At 32.8% G+C, this 17,869-nt stretch overlaps 2 protein-coding genes across 2 annotated transcripts in view; one reads left to right on the top strand and one right to left on the bottom strand.

Annotated features, from left to right (window-relative positions):
- Positions 1–9,198, top strand: part of LOC123661047 (homeobox protein GBX-1) — a 38,576-nt gene extending 29,378 nt beyond the window's left edge. Inside the window, 4 exon segments of the mRNA XM_045596060.1 lie at positions 678–785; positions 3,530–3,697; positions 6,034–6,193; positions 9,089–9,198. Coding sequence (XP_045452016.1) covers positions 678–785; positions 3,530–3,697; positions 6,034–6,193; positions 9,089–9,198 — 546 coding nt within the window.
- A 2,229-nt stretch (positions 9,199–11,427) lies between these two features.
- The window catches only part of LOC123660927 (cilia- and flagella-associated protein 61-like), a 29,281-nt gene continuing 22,839 nt past the window's right edge, over positions 11,428–17,869 (bottom strand). The window contains exons 24-28 of the mRNA XM_045595946.1: positions 17,274–17,380; positions 14,995–15,130; positions 14,320–14,493; positions 13,797–13,910; positions 11,428–11,605 (exon numbers count right to left, since the gene is read on the bottom strand). Of these exons, the coding sequence (XP_045451902.1) occupies positions 11,450–11,605; positions 13,797–13,910; positions 14,320–14,493; positions 14,995–15,130; positions 17,274–17,380 (687 nt within the window). The 3' untranslated portion in view covers positions 11,428–11,449. The remainder of the gene's footprint in view (positions 11,606–13,796; positions 13,911–14,319; positions 14,494–14,994; positions 15,131–17,273; positions 17,381–17,869) is intronic.

Below are 17,869 nucleotides of genomic sequence, written 5' to 3'. Positions count from 1 at the left end.
GGGTGTAAGTGAGATAGTTAAGTTGTTTTTATTTGCTCAGAAATAGCTAGCATTATACAGATTGTTATGGAAAATTAGTTAATATATTCATATATATTTTACTTTTATTTAATAATCATTCAAAAACAGATAGTAATAAAATATATATTATACATACACATCATTTATACTAGCACTATACATTGTACATATATAATCTGCATATACATACAAAGACATATCAATTTATTAAATTTGAGTTTTTAATATTTCTCATTTTATTGCAGTTGTTCACAGAAATATTTTTTAAGTTTAAAATATATGTAATTATCTTCTGTAATATCGAGAAGTACAGTTCTGGGTATTTGGTTAATTAAAGTGGGTATCAAATATCTATTTGTGCGTTTACCGTAATAGTTACGAACTTTAGGTGTAGCGAGTTTGTTTTGTGTAATTGTTCTTGTCGTGATTTTATGGTTAATTTTAATTTGTAATTCCTTTTTCTGAAATTTTTCCATTAATAATAGCATCTGAGATTTCGTATGCACAGGTAATATTTTGTAATATTTAAATATTCAATTTAGTTATTTAACACTGTATACTGAATTTTTTTATAAGTAATTTAAGTTTTTCCTTTGATAACAAAACAGTAATGTTAAATGCTCTATAAAATTAGGCTAAAGTGACAATTATTGTAGGAACAATTAGCAGAATTAGAAGCTGCGTTCGCGAAGTCCCACTACCCCGACATCTACTGTAGAGAGGAACTAGCGCGAACGACGAAACTTAATGAAGCAAGAATACAGGTAAGAAATATAAAATACTTATATCAAATAATTTGATGACCAATCTGTTGTAATGATCGTTACTCATAAGAGGGAATATATCCGCCATTTCGCATTGGAGCAGTGTATTGGACTAAGCTCTGATCCTTCTCCTATATGGGAAAGACTTTTGCCCAGTAGTGGGATGTTACAGGCTGAATCGTAAATATTTCAATCGTTTAATTTTGTAATACCATACCATATAAAATGAATAACTATAAAAATGTAAATACTGTCTCGGTGCTTATATTCAGTTTAACCATTGTTTCCATTTTTGAAACTTGGTGATACAGTATTAACGTTTCACTTATTTTTTACAGCTATTAAATAATGGATTTCAGTAAACTCGAAAACAAGCCAATGACCCGCCACCACTTCTTTTTTTCTTAGGTGGAATTGTCGAAATATCAATGATGCGCGAATACTCGGATAATTTAATTTGAAGCGTAGGCCGGAGGCGGATTGAATTAAGGCACCATCTGTCGTCCTCGGCCGTATGAATGCGAAATGCTTACAGAAAATCGCGAGCGATCCTTATCTCAGTTTTAAAATTGCTCAATCCCTCGGGATATACGCTATTGATTTGTCCCCAGAGCACCTAATAATTCGGTGCTTTAGATACTTTATTTAGTATGACTTTTGACATTTCTAAATTTTCTTTTTTGTAAAATACACTGCTCGTATTATAAAAAATCAAAGGTTATACAAAAATTTGCTCTAAATTAAATTATACATTATGACGAATATTAATCTTTCGAATGACTTTTACGAAACAAATCTCGACTTAAAAATATGAAAGGGGACAGTAAATGTCATTACATAAGAGACTTTTGCATACATTCTACCTTTAAAAGCTCGTGAAACGTACGCACACAACGTATCTGAAAGTGCCAATACACGTAGGTACGTAGCTACGGTACGACGGTACCTACACTCGTGCACGCGCGTTTCGTAGAAGGCTATTAACGTTCAGGCGACGCTACATAAGAATGTAAACGTTAAAGACGACGGCGACGTCGAGCTCCCTCCTTCTAGAGGAAATTTCGATATAAAAATACAACGTTGCCGCGCGAGTGAGGGTGTGGGCGGGCGTGCGGGAGGGTGGCCCCTGAGGCATTGCAATCCCATCAAATGGATCCGTAACGAAGTTAGCCGCTCATCCTCCCCGCGCGCCCCTCGACATTGTCTCTGCCCTCAAATGAATTCTACAATTGGAAATAAGAAAATGTTTCGTTGGATCCGTGCTTTTTCAGTTTAAAGGAGACCATTTTCTACAGATAACACGGCGCCTGGATGAATGAGCAGATACTTATTTTCTATGTTTAAAAGTCTGTAATATATTAAAAATATTTGACTTCAATGCTCATCAATTAATTACATGAAATTGTTTCTTTATTGATGTAGTGTATCAGTAGTATTGTCCACAGATCACCACAGCGTATTATTATAACGTTTCGTAACAGTACAACCTACTCTACGTAATGTGTAACAAGCATAATTGATATGATAATAATTTTATTAAAATTGTTTACCTATTGAAAAAAGAAAAAATAAAGAGTGTAGCTAATTAATAATACAATATTTGTGCTTAAATTTATTCCCGTTACAGGTACTTTATTAAACTTATTTCTGATGTTAGTTAATAACACAAACTAAATTATTCTCTCAGATACTTGAATAGAATGAAACTAAAACAGCAATAAAGTTCAGTCTCAGTTTAACTTCTCATTTCAACTTGAAGATATCCAATAAGACAATGTAACAGATCGCTATTAAAAAGCTCGGAAATTGGTTCGTTTTTCATCACAACGCGCGCGGCAAGGGACGGATGTCGAATTGCTTCGCGAAAAAACTAATATCCCTTCTATATTCTTTCACCCTATTCCATATACTACTTATAACATCTATTATATCGCCTGTATTTCATTAGATATAGGGTTCAAATTAGTAATTGCAAACGATGGTTATGTACCGATTTATTTATATGGGGAGTGCGTCCGGAGGGCGTTTCCCTTGCCCTCTCCCTGTAATCAGCTGTAATCACCATATCAAAGTACGCACGCCTCATTCCCGTTGACAACACAGATTACGATGCCTTTTTTATATTTTCTTTTAGATATATGTTGATAATTTATTACGTTATGTAACAATTTTAAAGGATACCATCGCCTTAACATAATGCGTAGTTATAATAATTTTCATTACATATTAAAATTTACATTTAAGTTAGAAGTCCTATCATTACAGCATATACAGTCCACTACTGGACATAGGCCTCCACAAGTTCGCGCCAAAAATGCGTGAACTCATGTGTGTTGCCCATAGTCACCACGCTGGGCAGGCGGGTTGGTGACCGCAGGACTGGCTTTGTCGCACCGAAGACTCTGCTGCCCGTCTTCGGCTTGTGTATTTCACAGCCAGCAGTTGGATGGTTATCCCGGTACCACCGGTCGGCTTTTTAGGTTCCAAGGTGGTAGCAGAACCGTGTTATCCCTCAGTCACCTCTTACGACACCCACGGGAAGAGAGGGGGTGGCCATATTCTTTAGTACCGTAGCCACACATTACAGAGTCGAGAGAAGTCCTATATCTTCATTATTTTTTGTACACTTTTCACATAATATGTAACAACTATGTTCTGACTGACTGTAGTTAATGATTATTAATGTATTTTTTTTAATAATTCATTGTAAATACAAGTAGATAACTAAGCATTTTTTCTAATAGGTATGGTTTCAAAATCGTCGAGCGAAATACCGCAAGCAAGAGAAGCAACTACAGAAAGCGCTTGCACCGGCGGTGTTACCCGGTTGCAACGGCATGATGCGAAACATCCAGGGCTACAGGGGATACCAGCCCTACCCGCATCCCAACACTATCAACAGATACCCACAGGTAACCTCACTTAATTATACGAATAGACGTTCGTAACTAAAATTATTTTGGTTTATATATTATATTATTATATAATATATAAACCAAAATATTTATAGTTATTTTTCATTATTAGTTTATATGTTATAAAATTATATTAGTTTTAGACTTAGGAATGTATACGATTTTAATAACTTCTATAGCACTATAGCAGCAATCTGAACGGTAATCGCCTGTAACTCACTAAAATGGAACTAAAGCCTCTTGTATTTTGAAGAAAAAACAGCAATCTTGGAAAGTCAATAAATCAAAATACTAATTTATTCATTTTCCGTCTAATATTAACTCGGCGTGCGCGTCTTACTCGACGACGCTAATAACACTAACTTAATACAATTTTGACATTATAATAAAATATAATGCATAGTTTACTTAAAATTTTACTATATTAATTTTATGTTTAACCTATCAAAGTTTTTGGTGATAAAATTAAATTATATACTAAAAAATCTAAATATTTATCGAAAGAATATAAACATTCTTTGCTGTACTGGTGGCACCAATTTATTAGTAAAAATGTAAATAACTGTTATAAAATCGTATAAAATCAACGTATTTAAATCTACAAGACAAACAATGAACATAACTTAATATCGAAGAAATTATTACGTGGCCGATGTGCTCGTTAGCATGCGGCGCTAATCAGTCGCTGTGATTACGCCGCAATGAGATTGCCCCGTACACTGGTACGACCGCCGAAAATAATGCAAATATGCCCGCCGCTCGTTGACAATACCACTCGTTATGGCTTTCATATGTTTACGGATATGAACGGACGCTAGGCATCGATTCGAACCTAATTGATTTCCTTGATTACTAATATATTTATTTGTGATGGAATAAAATTGTAATTTTAATAATATTGTGGATTTTTACAACTCGATCTTTTTCCCTTTTTGAACATCTTTCGATTGTTCATTCTCATTATCCTTGTTGTAGAGATTACAAAATTTGTGAACGTAATAACCTCCATTCTAAAGCGAATTTTATTTCAAATAAAATATAAAATAGTGTATATAAAAACATAGATACTCATTCAGTTATTTTTATTTTCTATTATATTTTTCATATTTCTTTATGAATCATAATTTATGTAAAAGTATTTATAAAAAATGTTGCGTAAAGTGTTGTGTAACGATAATTAAAAATCATTTCCCGGCGTGGTAATTGCAGCGGTTTTAATATTTTCGCCCGCCATCGCATTACCCATTAGCGAAGTGTTGATCGTGATAAATTACAACCGCAGCCAGAGCAGGCAATGATGTCCACGCTTATCGCAAAATAAATCGACATTGTCTACGTTCTTAAAATACAATTAAAAGTTTTAGGGAATTCATAGTATCTACAGATATTAGAGCTACATATGTTTTACTATATTTAGTTTTTAAATACAAAACGTTTTAACGTCCTGTGCTGGCAGCATTGTAAAGGTGGGGATTGAAAAGCAGTTATAAGCTGAGTGTACGACCTGTTCAAAAGCATTTTTTTCTAAAATATCTGAAACGATACTTTTAATCTTTTTTTTTTGCTTGGTGAATAAACGCCTTTATTATTGTTATTATTAATACTTTTAACTATTACAAAATTGTATGTACCTACACGCATAACTGCCGAACGACTGCACCAAATTAGCTATTTCTTTTTTGGGTTCGACGTGAGTAAATTTGTACTAATTGAATATTCACGTGTGAAATTTTTTAGCTGAGTTCAGTGTTTGTATAAATAAGCTACAAATACTACTTATATATATCGTAGGTATTTGTGTGTCAGTATGTTTTTTTCTAGCGTAACTCAAAAAGCATTGCATGTTTACAGTTAACGTTTGTCAGGACTTTTTTGGAAGTCTAACCTAAAATATAGTTCCCGTTATATTTATAAATAGATTATATCAGAGATACAGTTATTAATTTAGTGTGAAATCGTATTAGAGTCATTATATCATACATTATTTCTTAACTTCTGTAGGTATCTCTACTTACAGTAATGGAAGAACAATGCCGTTTACGTCGAGATGGAAACCAAATATTAATAATATAAATAACATAATTGTGTTTGCAGACAAGCGAAAAAAAAACCGACTTCAATTATATCGACAATTAATACAGCGACGAAGTTATGCCCGAACATACATTATATATATACGGTCGAATTGAGTAACCTCCTCCTTTTTTGAAGTCGGTTACTAAAGACAAAAATTTACGTATTTTATCACTATCAATCAACAAAAGTGCTGTTTTGAATCATCATATTATATATATATATATAAATTTAGCCATGCTGTGTATTTCAGTGTTAAGATTCTAATTGTCGTTTAGCATCACGGCAGCTACGAGGAGCTGCAGAAAGACATCTTCTCCCTTTCACAAATGGGAGGAGGCTCGTACCCGATGCCACAGGGCTTTTCCATGGGCCACAGTGCCAACATGAGCGCCGTCGGTATGCGACAGGACACAATGGGTGAGTTTCAAATTCTTTACATTATTTTGTATCGTTAATTGTATGTTTATTTCATTTATTTCTGTCATTGATCACCCGCTTTTGAGCAATAAATAATCGTTTATTTTTGTAAATTCAAGTACGAAGTACTTTGATAATTTAGCTTTACTACTTTACTTTTTATATTTTTCATTACTTTTCTATTTTTCATTACTCTGACTGAAAGTATAGTCATGTGATATGCAGTTAAATGTATTTTTATTTTATTTTACTTTATTTAATTAAATTTTATTTTATTTTATTTATTCAGAAAAACTTAAGCTATATATACATAACAAATTAGAAATACAATTGAAAACTAAACGCCATTTAGAAGTTTTTACAATAAACAACTAAAGAGTGTTTGTTGTATGTGCTATATTATTGAACAGTTTGAGAGTAAAACAAAATTAAACTAAGGATGGTTCGAAAACCTAGCTGGGTCATTAAACTGGTTAATAGACAGTTAGAGAAATATTCCGTGGTAACCAATCGTCCAACCCGTCACCAGTTAATATACAATTATGTATAATGACTTACATATAAAAAATTAAATAAATCTATTAAATTTTTGTTATAATAAGGATTTAAAAAAAGAGAAACGTAATATTTATTCTAAGATTAATATTTTTATATTTTGTACTAATAAAATTGATTCACTTATATAATTGCTACTAATATTTATTGAAGGCTTCAAAATTATGCATAATGTAAGCACTACACAAAACTCGTTGAAGAACGTTGAAACAGGCGGTTTGAAATACTGATAAAATATTAAACATAAAGTTTCATTATTTCACGCAACTCCTACCTCCCACCGCCTAACACAATGAATAATACAAAATTAAATCGAGTACGAACTAAGATGTAAGTTTGAAGTGTAAAACAAGAAGCGGTAGACTCGCGCGGCAGCTTTCATCAACTTTCTATTAGAACCGTCAAGGCAATTATAAAGTTGCGGAGCTCGGATGATCGCAGCCTCGTTTTTATACAAATATCCCTTATAATAATGAGAAAACTTGCTCTTTGCCGGCCACGACTAAGTTCCGCCAGATGATCTCGAAAAGGAAAAAAAAACTTAATTAGAATTTGTTTAAGTCGCGGGATTCTTTCTTTTGTTACCTCTAAGTGTTTTGTCATAGCTGCGTCAAAGCGGCTAACTACCATTAAACTCGGTAGAAAATATTACTTCTTATAAATAGTGGTCTTTTATTGTTTTTACTATCATAACTTTTAAATGTAAATAAGTCTTAAAAAAAGTTGAATTGAGTGTAATCTAAAGTTTTGTTCTATTTAAATTAATTTTGTTGATAAAGTTTTACGAGTGTGTAAATGTTAATGAAATGTTTTTCCAGTACAAAGATTTGAATACATGAAAAAAATCTACAATTTTTTTACATTAAGTTATCAACAACTTTCTTGAGATATCTATGTCAAAGTTACGCACTAACCATCGCTATACAGATACACCTCTGTCAGATAGCTGAAACGATGTCAAGTGATTACCTGTGAATTATCTTAAGGTATTTCCGTTAATAAATGATGTACTTGCGTCAGTCGTATATACTCTAGTTGAAGACGGTAGTATGTAACACTAATTCAATGATCCTTGAGTTTGCGGCCGGAGATTATAAATCTGTATTGCTCAACTCAAGACGTGCTAACTTGTTCTGAATATATTTCATACGAATTTCATATGACTTAAGTTTAGATATCACACACTATTATGATAGTTATATTCACCTTGAAACAGCAGCATGTAATGATTATTAATATAACAGATTAAAAATAAGAAATACTGATATTTTTACTAAAACATATTTAACTACATCTATGTTATAAATTTAATTAAATAAGCTCATTTTGAAATGTTCACTTCACTTTACACGTTATTTATACGGCGTTTTAACTTCAATTTATGCTCTTAAGTTATATCTGCAATAATTTTCAACATTTATGACTTTCAATTTAAAAGAGTAATAAACAGAATATTTTGGGTAACTTTTAGCGGCAAAGCGTGAAACGTAAAACGCCTCGAGCCAAATTCCTGCGTAGGAAAAAACCGTTCGAGTAATGGAGGCGAGGCATCGTACCGTAGATATTCTAATAAGAAAATTTCCACTACATTTACTTTGGCGGGCGTCCTCGCGGCGTCTTCGCAAATATCTTATTTCCTGCGGCGAGATTGCATCTTGAGAAAACGCGAGGGTCGCCTTGTACCTCTCCACGCTCACGACCCTCCGGCTCGACTACATTTATGTCTATCACTATGTGGTAGAACCGGCAAAGGGAACTTCAACGGTGCCTTTCTCTGCTTTACATAATACAAGGCGAATAAGGAGGAATACTAACAAACATAAAGACAATCTTTGCGTGTTATTTATCAACTTAAAGAAATTATTATAATATGATTTTACCCATCTAATTTATTGTGAATCTATATGTTATGTAGTTACGTTCATTCGATTGCCGATTTGACGAAAAGAACTTGAACAAACTACTTACAGGTCATATACAAATGTAAGCTTAGAGAATAATCGACAATAGATACAATATAGAGCTTAATATTTACTTATTAAATAGCATTTATTACACTAAACTTATTTAAAATAATGAAGTGTAAGACGTATTCTAGTGACACGTGTACAAAGACAAGGAAAATTAATACTGTTAAGTTAAATAAAGATAAGAGTATCCTATTACTCTAACTTGATACCTACGTCTTAATACCATCAATAATTAAATGTTAATTTTGACTTATCTGGCCATCTACCTACTTGTAAATCTACTGTACCCGTGTTGTAAAACCCTTTAATAGATATTTAATTGAGGATCAACTTTCACATTTCAATAGTTGCGGTCTGTTAATATCTATAGGCATGAGTGCCGAGGACGAGTGGTACAACAAGTCCCTGTCCGCGCTACGAATGAACAGCGGACACCACGCGAACCTGGCCGCCGCGCCCATGCTGCAGTACCAGACCTAATCGTTGCTGCACGGCGCCGACTACTCCCCGGCGCCGCACGACTACGCGCCCCCGTAGTCGCCGCGAGTACAGACTACACGCATGGTCGCTGAAGGTAATGCACGCGTAAAGCTTACAGCACACGTAGCGTGATTTGATAATGTTAATTTAATTTTTTCATTGTTAACAGAATTTATATTCGTTTTCACTTTGTGTAATGCGAAGCGCTCTGACGGTGTACCTACTGATCGGCTTTTCTATATAATGAAAAATTATTATTTAAAATCAGTAAATCTACACATCAACCTAACTTTTAACACTAATTTATTCGATCGAAGATTATTAGCATTTTATAAAACTTGTATTTAAGTTTTTCAGTTTTACTATTGTTTTGTACTCGTTTTTTATTGTTTGATTACAATTAACATCGTAAAATTAAGAACACTGAGTTGTACTTTCGCTTAAATGATAATGATACTTTACAAATACGTCAGTACGCCCACAGACGTGCATAGATACTATGTATAGGTACAAAATAGGATTTTAATTTATCATGAAACGATAGTTTCTCTTTAAACGTATAATATGTATGCTAGTCATATTGTACAGCCATTTCGAATTAAATAAATAATAAGTATATAATATTTTCGTGATTGTTGTATTGATTACATAAATTATCTGATAAGGAAGGTGGTATATTTTTGATCGCTCCTTGCATCTGGAAACCCATTTTATAAGTAAAAATAATTATTACAATAAATATTCGACGTTTAATGAAAATGACATTTGTTATTAATTTTTTTTGTACAATTTTTATTTTATTGTCGTTGTAATTTGAAAGTGTATACATAATATTCTACAGCGTTAACATTAAAATGTTTTATAAACTAAACACTAAATTTTAGGAAGGAGCTCTCATAAATGTATCATTTTTTTAAATTATTAATTGCAATACAGTTCTTGTAAATAGTAAACCATTTGCATGATACTTTTAAGGCATTAAAAGCTCAACGATATTATGATGTTAAATTATTATTTAGTCGAATTTTAATATTAAGATGGTGTTAAGATATGTTTCCAATAATTCATAAAAATTCTACATACTGGCAATTTAGATTTATCACAATAATCTTTATCATTGTTTCTCTCATAGTTTCTGAACGAGTTTAAAATGTTTGAAGTAGTTCGACTCATCAGGTTATGATTTTTTTATAATTTATATAATTACTAGCGACCCGCGCCGGCTTCGCAAGGTTGCAAAAACTATCAGTGTTCCTCTATTATATTATGCATGTATTATACATATAAACCTTCCTCTTCAATCACTCTATCTATTAAAAAAACCGCATCAAAATCCGTTGCGTAGTTTTAAAGATTTAAGCATACATAGGGACAGAGTAAGCGACTTTGTTTAATACTATGTAGTGGTGAATAATGATAATTTCAAATGAATTGCATCTACGTTTTTTTTTTACTTTTTCATGTGAAATGAATTTTTAAATAAATTTGTACGTTTAAATTGCCAGTTCGTAAGAGACCTTAAAACCCGTGCCAAAAGTTCGTTCTAGTCAGTTGTCTTACAAAAATCGATGACGTAGTTTTATATATAATATAAGGAAAGCGACATTGTATTTATCATTTCAAGTTTGTACAATATTCGAAGATTATAGATAATGAAAATTGAAAGCCACAATTGAAGGCAGTCTGTGCATTTTTATGTAAATATTAGTTATAAGGGAACTTGTCTTATAATGAACATGTGTAAAATTAAATAAATTGTCTAAAAGGAATTTTTGTTTTATTTGTAATTTTATTATTTTAATTTCAATTATACGAATAATAAAAATATATTGTTGTTTAAATTAAAGGAATAAGGAAATATTTTGGACTGGCGTTTTTATCCGAAATTTATATTGCGTTATGTTGATTCCTATTATCTAATGATATGTATTTTATCAATACTCACATAACTTTGTTTGCTCGCAAATATAAAAAAAAGACTTCAATTACATCGACAAGTAATACAAAGTATGTAGACGAAAGAAATTGTCAAGTAAATATGCATTTTTATCAGAGATTATTCAAAAAGCAGTAGTAAAAAAAATACAAACGAATTGAGAACTACCTCGTTTTTTGGAAGTCGGCTAAAAACATATAGAAATTTAGGTATCGATAAACAGTAAGCCCTTAAAACCACTATTGTTAAGTTTACACACAAAACTAATAACTAGGTTATATAAAAAACACTTATAAACGACATGAGTAAATTTATTTAAATAAATTCTTGGTCGGGTATAGCATACTGAGGATTAGTTACAATGTTTTTATTGAGATAGCGAGAAAGTAGAGAGTATACGATTTCATCACCACCAACAGCCTTCCAGAATGTCGCAGCCTCGTGTCTCAGCGCTTCGTTTTGACCACACTCCTATGCACAAAACTTTCATTTTAATACAATAAAGATGGATGTATGGTAATAAGAATACATGATACATGATGGTAAGCAGTTAAGGTAGCCTTTGGACGCCTGCAACACCAGAAGCATCGCAAATGCTTTGCGGGCTCTAACGCCGAGCCTCTCCCACCTCCCCCACCCCCACTCGGGAGCTCTAGCTATCTTACTCGCCACAGGAACACAACACTACTTGAAAGCAGTATTATTTAGCTGTGATCTTCTGTAAGGTTGATATACTTCTCCAGTCTAGATATTTTAAACAGGATATCTCTTCCTGTTTCCTATTCCTCAATAGCAGTTATAAAATGTAAAAGTAATTTTTTTGCCTTTCTTACCTTACAACTAGAGCTATAATGAGTCGCGCCTTCGGGAGCTTCAAAAGCCGTTTCATGAAAGGATTTGTCTTCAGTTTTTATTTCACCGTGAAATTCGTTATATTTTGTTTTTACTACATCGTAAACCTTAAAAATAATTACCAAGTAATTATTTACCTTTACATAGACGTAGCAAATATAATTGAACAAGCAAGCGTAAACAATACACCTGAAGGACATAAAACTAAATCGCAATAGAAATATTGAAGCAATAGTTTAATTTGCCAAATTTAAATATAGCTAGCTTAGAAATGACATGTTGTTACATTATATTGTTTAATCTTATAACCAAGTTGCAAAACTAAAACTATAATTGCATAGGTTTAAATGTGAGGTGTTTGACAGAGGAGTGTAAACAGAGAAACGATAGTAGGTTCGCAGTCAAAATTACTAGGTCTTGCGTTTATTGTAAAACCTATCCTAGAAACCTTAAAACTGTTATTTTTGCCACTCATCTATCAAGTGGTTCGGTTCAACGATTAATTGTAAACGAAACATAATATTAAAAAGTACGTAATTTATAATTGAAATCTAGTCGAACGAGTCTAAATATATGTACCCTCTGGATAAAATCTCATATACCTCATAAGAACATGAACAAATAAAGACCTAATTCACATACCAAGCTGTGAGAATTTCGTCTGCATTGCATGCAAGGGGACTATTACGTATTTTTAAACTAGGAATGTTTTTGTATATATGCGGATTTATTTTATGACCGCAAAGATGATGTTTCCGTAGACTGTGTCCCTATATTCATTTTGACTAAAATATGATTACATTAAAATATATAGAATAACACGCTGGCGCAGTTTGCAATGGCCCTGCTTTTTGCTCCGGGGGTTAATGTGGGTTCGATACCCGCCTCAAGTTTGTGTGAGATATGTGTATTTATTAGGTCCTCCTTATTGACCTATGAAATTGCCGTTTCGTCATACTGGCAAAACTAAAAAAAATGGCTAAAAACTCGAATTTCAAATTATATTTATTTTAAGAATATAGAATTCTTTTTTTATAATTAGTCATTTTTTAATGGTTAGCGTTTTATTTATATCGCATTTGCACGTTTTTCGTCATCATGGATATATTAAAAATTCGAGTGATTATGGAGTATGAATCCCGTCGTGGTAGCAAAGCGGCAGAAGCGGCACGCAACATCAATGACGTTTACGGTGCGAACACTAATAACGATCGTACCACCCGTTATTGGTTTGCTCGCTTTCGTTCCGAAAATTTTGACCTAAGAAATGAACCACGTGGTCAGCCGAAAATGTTGGTTGACAATGACGAATTAAAGGCGATTGTGGGGGCTGAGGATTCTCAAACTACAGGTGAATTCCTCCCTGCCCCTTCCACCTTCGAACAACCAGACGCAAAGCGTTATGCCAACCTTATATGGTTGACATACCCACTATACGCACTGATCACCAGATGGTAAACGATTACCGTAGCTTACGCCTGCAACATCAGAAGCATCGCAAGCGTGTTGCCGACCCTAACCTCAATCCCCACAGGAGCTCCCGGTCACCTTACTCACACAGGAACACAACACTACCCGATAGCAGTATTATTTAGCTGTGGTGTTAAGTTCTAGGTACTTTCCCAGTCAGGTTGCTCCAGATTTTGTGCAGAATATTTCCTGCTGTGCCCTAACTCAGTGAAAAGATTATATGTACAATATAAATATATCGAAAAAAAATATGTACGTACATACATCAGCTGGCTGTTACCAAGGATTTAGTTGCTTACCGTAGGAACAGACGATTTGTTTATATAAGTAAAAGAATTACCGTGTTTCCGCCTTCTTTATAAATATCGTTCAAAAGAACACTAAATGGTTCCTGGTATAAAGCCGCTGTCCAGGTCTGAGTGAAATAATCATACATATCATCGATCAGATTCATCTGAAACCGATAAGTAGAAACAACAAAATGAAATATGGGTTACTATTGATTGATAGACAGTAACCTAACATAAATGTTTAAAAAGAGCTTAAATGATGAACAGAAAACTAATATCATTACTGTAAGAATTTGATGAATGAAAGATTATTTATATTACGGGCTTTACGTGTTCACTGAAGTACGGAAGGTAAACTCACAAGTACCTACATACACCCAAACTGAGAACGAATTGCGACCGACATTACAACGACTACTCGTACCACCACACAAGAACAATTGTCGGAATTCACAAAAAATAAAAGCAAGTTCATTGTTAATTATACAATAAACACATATAAAAACATGTGAAGATTATGTATCAATTTATTTTAAGTGTTTTGTAAATTATAATCTGTATATTTTTACTCACTTTATATCTACCAAGAAGGTTGTTAAAATACGCTTCGTGTTTACCATACAATTGCGTTAAAGTTTCGCAGGAAAACTGTTTCTTTGAAAGGCAAATAATGGATTCGATACAGTGCAATGCATTTATCTGAAGCCTAAAGTAATTCTGTCGGTTATCTGTTACAAGCGTATGGCCCTGGGAGAAAGAAAATTTACTTAATTTATGTGTAAGTATACAAAAAATATATATGCATAAATTAATATATAGACATATGAGTTTGTGTGTACTTATTTCATATAGGTAAAAAAAAACAAAAAAGGTTATGTTTATAAGTAAGTTACAAAAGTTTTCTTTTAGAGAATATGTTTTAGAAATTAAAAGAACATTAAAAGTAAGGTTTTAAATTTGCACAGAAAAAATTAGTTAATGATGCATGAGCAAAGCGAATACTTTTTTGAATTTAAGAACCAAGCATCAAACAATAAAATATCTTATAATATGTTTATAAAAATCTCAGTGTCCGAAACTACTCGACCGATTTTAATGAAATTTTGCACACATATGTAACATTGTCCAACTTAAAATATAGACTATATTTTATTTCGATTAAAAACCGTGATATTTTTATTGAAAATTAAAAAAAGCTGTAAGAACTTCGCCATGGCAGCTAGTATTAGTATATACATATTTAATTACCTGGTCAGGTAGCAAGAGCCTCACCGCCGCGGGAAAATCTCGACCGGAAGCGCGTAACTTCATATAGTACAGTGGACCTGGTAATGTTGCCGACTGTACTATTGGTGACTCGAACTTCATTACTGGTTGCCATCGACTATTGTAATATCGTTTTGAAATGAATAAATAAAATATGTATTGTACACTTAATATATATATATATATATATATATATATATATATATATATATATATATATATTATATATATTTATTTATAATATATAATATATCTATATATATATATTTATTTTATACTTATCATAGGTACACTTATTATAATGTAGATTTTGTATCTTTAGCAGAATTACAAAGTCTGAGATGTAGTGATTGATACTTTCAGTTGACAATTGTATTTCCATCTCCCAATTTTCTGACACCATAACCATAACTTTAAAACAGCTTTTCACCAATTTTCTCATCAAACGAAACTAAGAACACTCTCGATTAAGTCATTAATATTCTTTTTCAGTGCTCTTTCATATGATACAACATTAGGATACATTCACAGGCATTCTGTTCTCCATCCCCAATTTTAGCCCCATTAACTTCAATCGGCTCAACCGATTTTTTTTATATTTTTCATTTTTTTTTATTATTAATTTTGTTAAGTGCATATGATGCTATTTCATTTGGTACTTGGGTAAATTTACTGACATTCGGATTTCCATCCTCATTTTCTCCCCACCACATATATTTGCAGATATTGGGTATTTTCCCTACTTTTACCCCCAGAGTTATTTCAGGGCTCAACCGATTTTCATTGAACACATTATTTTGTAATATGCACGTGATGCGCTTTCATTTGAGACCCCACTAGATTAAATTTGCAGACATTCGGTTATTCTTCCCCATTTTCACCCCCCACAACTTTTAAACGACTCAACCTATTTTCATCAATAATATCTAAAAACACCCCGCCCGTAACTCACCTTTCATACAAAAAAAAACTAAATGGAAATCGCTTCATCCGTTCGCGAGCTACGGAGCCACAGACAGACAGAGAGACGCGTCAAACTTATAACACCCCTCTTTTTGCGTCGGGGGTTATAACAACGGTTATACGGACATTACAAGCGGCGTCCTTATCGCTAATAGACCAATTTCTTCCAGTCAAGCTTGGCAAAGGACAAGTCAACATATACATAAGTATGCGGTGTCTTGAATCAAGGGCGGTCAAGAATGTATTATGGAAAGCGTTATGAGACATCGTTTTATCGATAATTTATAATCATTAAAATATTTGTGCCTTTGTGCCTTTTTTTATTCAATTCAATAGAAAATATAAATTAGCATATTAAAATAAAGTAATATACTATATTTTATTACAATTAAAAATCGAAATTAACAAAATATAAGGCAACTCTATTGTAAACTTAAAGGTAGCAAAAAACATAATTTGGATAACTATACATAGGCTTATCTAAATAATATATTAAAGATACAGCCTTACTTCAATGGAAACTTATTCGAAAATTCGGGCTACGTTTGATAATAAATAAACTGAATTTTCTTACTTAGTGCAGTACAACTGAAACAGTCTGTGACATGCGACTTCTGGGCAAAGACCTTTTCTTCCATATAATGAAGTAAGAAGGATCTTATACTTACTTACAAGCGTATCTAATATATTACACTACCGATACTATATTTGTACCTACTAACCTAACCAAAGTACTAAATGTGAGTATTTTTTTATTTAATACAAACATTTTAGAGGGTAGAGTAGCCGATGTTCGTGGTGTGCTTGAAATACTTGCATGGGAATTTCTACAACTGAAGAAGAAATTATTTCCTAAGTATTGTTACTTACTACCTTTAATATTTACTACTACATGTAAGTAGAAACACAGGGTCATGGACATTTTTAAACTGTTTAAAGCAACAAACCGCTTTATACTCGTACGAGTACGTATAACTTCAAGTATCTTCAGATGGCTATCTGTATAGAAGTTAGAAAACCAGTGTCAAGACTAGCCTAAAATAGTTATTGGAATCCATCCACCCGACAAAATTATTACACTTCGACGACCCTTTGGTACAGCGCACAGCCTTTAGCACACTGTCACGAGTTCGATCCTCGCTTGTGGCAAACATTTTTATAGGACATACAGATGTTTGCTTTTCTGGATTTTAGTCCTGTTGTATTGTGACCGATAGATGAGTAAAATCTTATAGTTAAAAGCACCCATTGCACACAATAGAAATAAATATATATATATATTAATCAGGAATATTCACGAAAGTAAACAAGAGCTGTATCGTTGCATTAGTTCTGAAGCAACAGGATCCAGTTCAGTCCTGCCGGTCATAAAAGGATCCACTTTGCGTAGAAATAGTCTTGCTAACTGTAATAAAGATTAAACAGAAAGGAGTTTTTCGTGCAAATAACCAAAAGATATAAAAAATATCGTTTATTTATTTCTATCAGTCTAATTATTAGTACAAATCTCCTTTTAAGCACATTATGCATGTATTACGAGACTTCGGTTTTCCAATGATCAGTTGCGTAGCGAGGGGGTGCAAGGGGGGGCATCATGGCCCGGGCGCTAGTCACAAAGGGGGTTAAAAACAAAAAATTGCTGGACATATTATATGGTTTTCGAATGGCGGGGTAAAAAGGTAATGTGCCCCAGGCGCGATTAAAGCTCGCTACATAACTGCCAATAATAAGTAAGTAATACAGTATAGAAACAAATATGAGAAAGAAATATCTATATTTTTTTAAGGATAGGTACGGTTTAAAACTTTATTAAATAAATAAAATAAGTGAATTGAAAATACGCCATAATTAATTTTTGTAGTGTTATGTTACTTTTCAGTTATATTTCAATTTT

The sequence above is a fragment of the Melitaea cinxia genome, chromosome 16 (genome assembly GCF_905220565.1).
Source record: "Melitaea cinxia chromosome 16, ilMelCinx1.1, whole genome shotgun sequence".
NCBI classification, from domain to species: Eukaryota; Metazoa; Arthropoda; class Insecta; order Lepidoptera; family Nymphalidae; genus Melitaea; species Melitaea cinxia.
The sequence above is the reverse complement of the archived record's forward strand: the minus strand, read 5'-3'. Positions and strand labels throughout refer to the sequence as shown.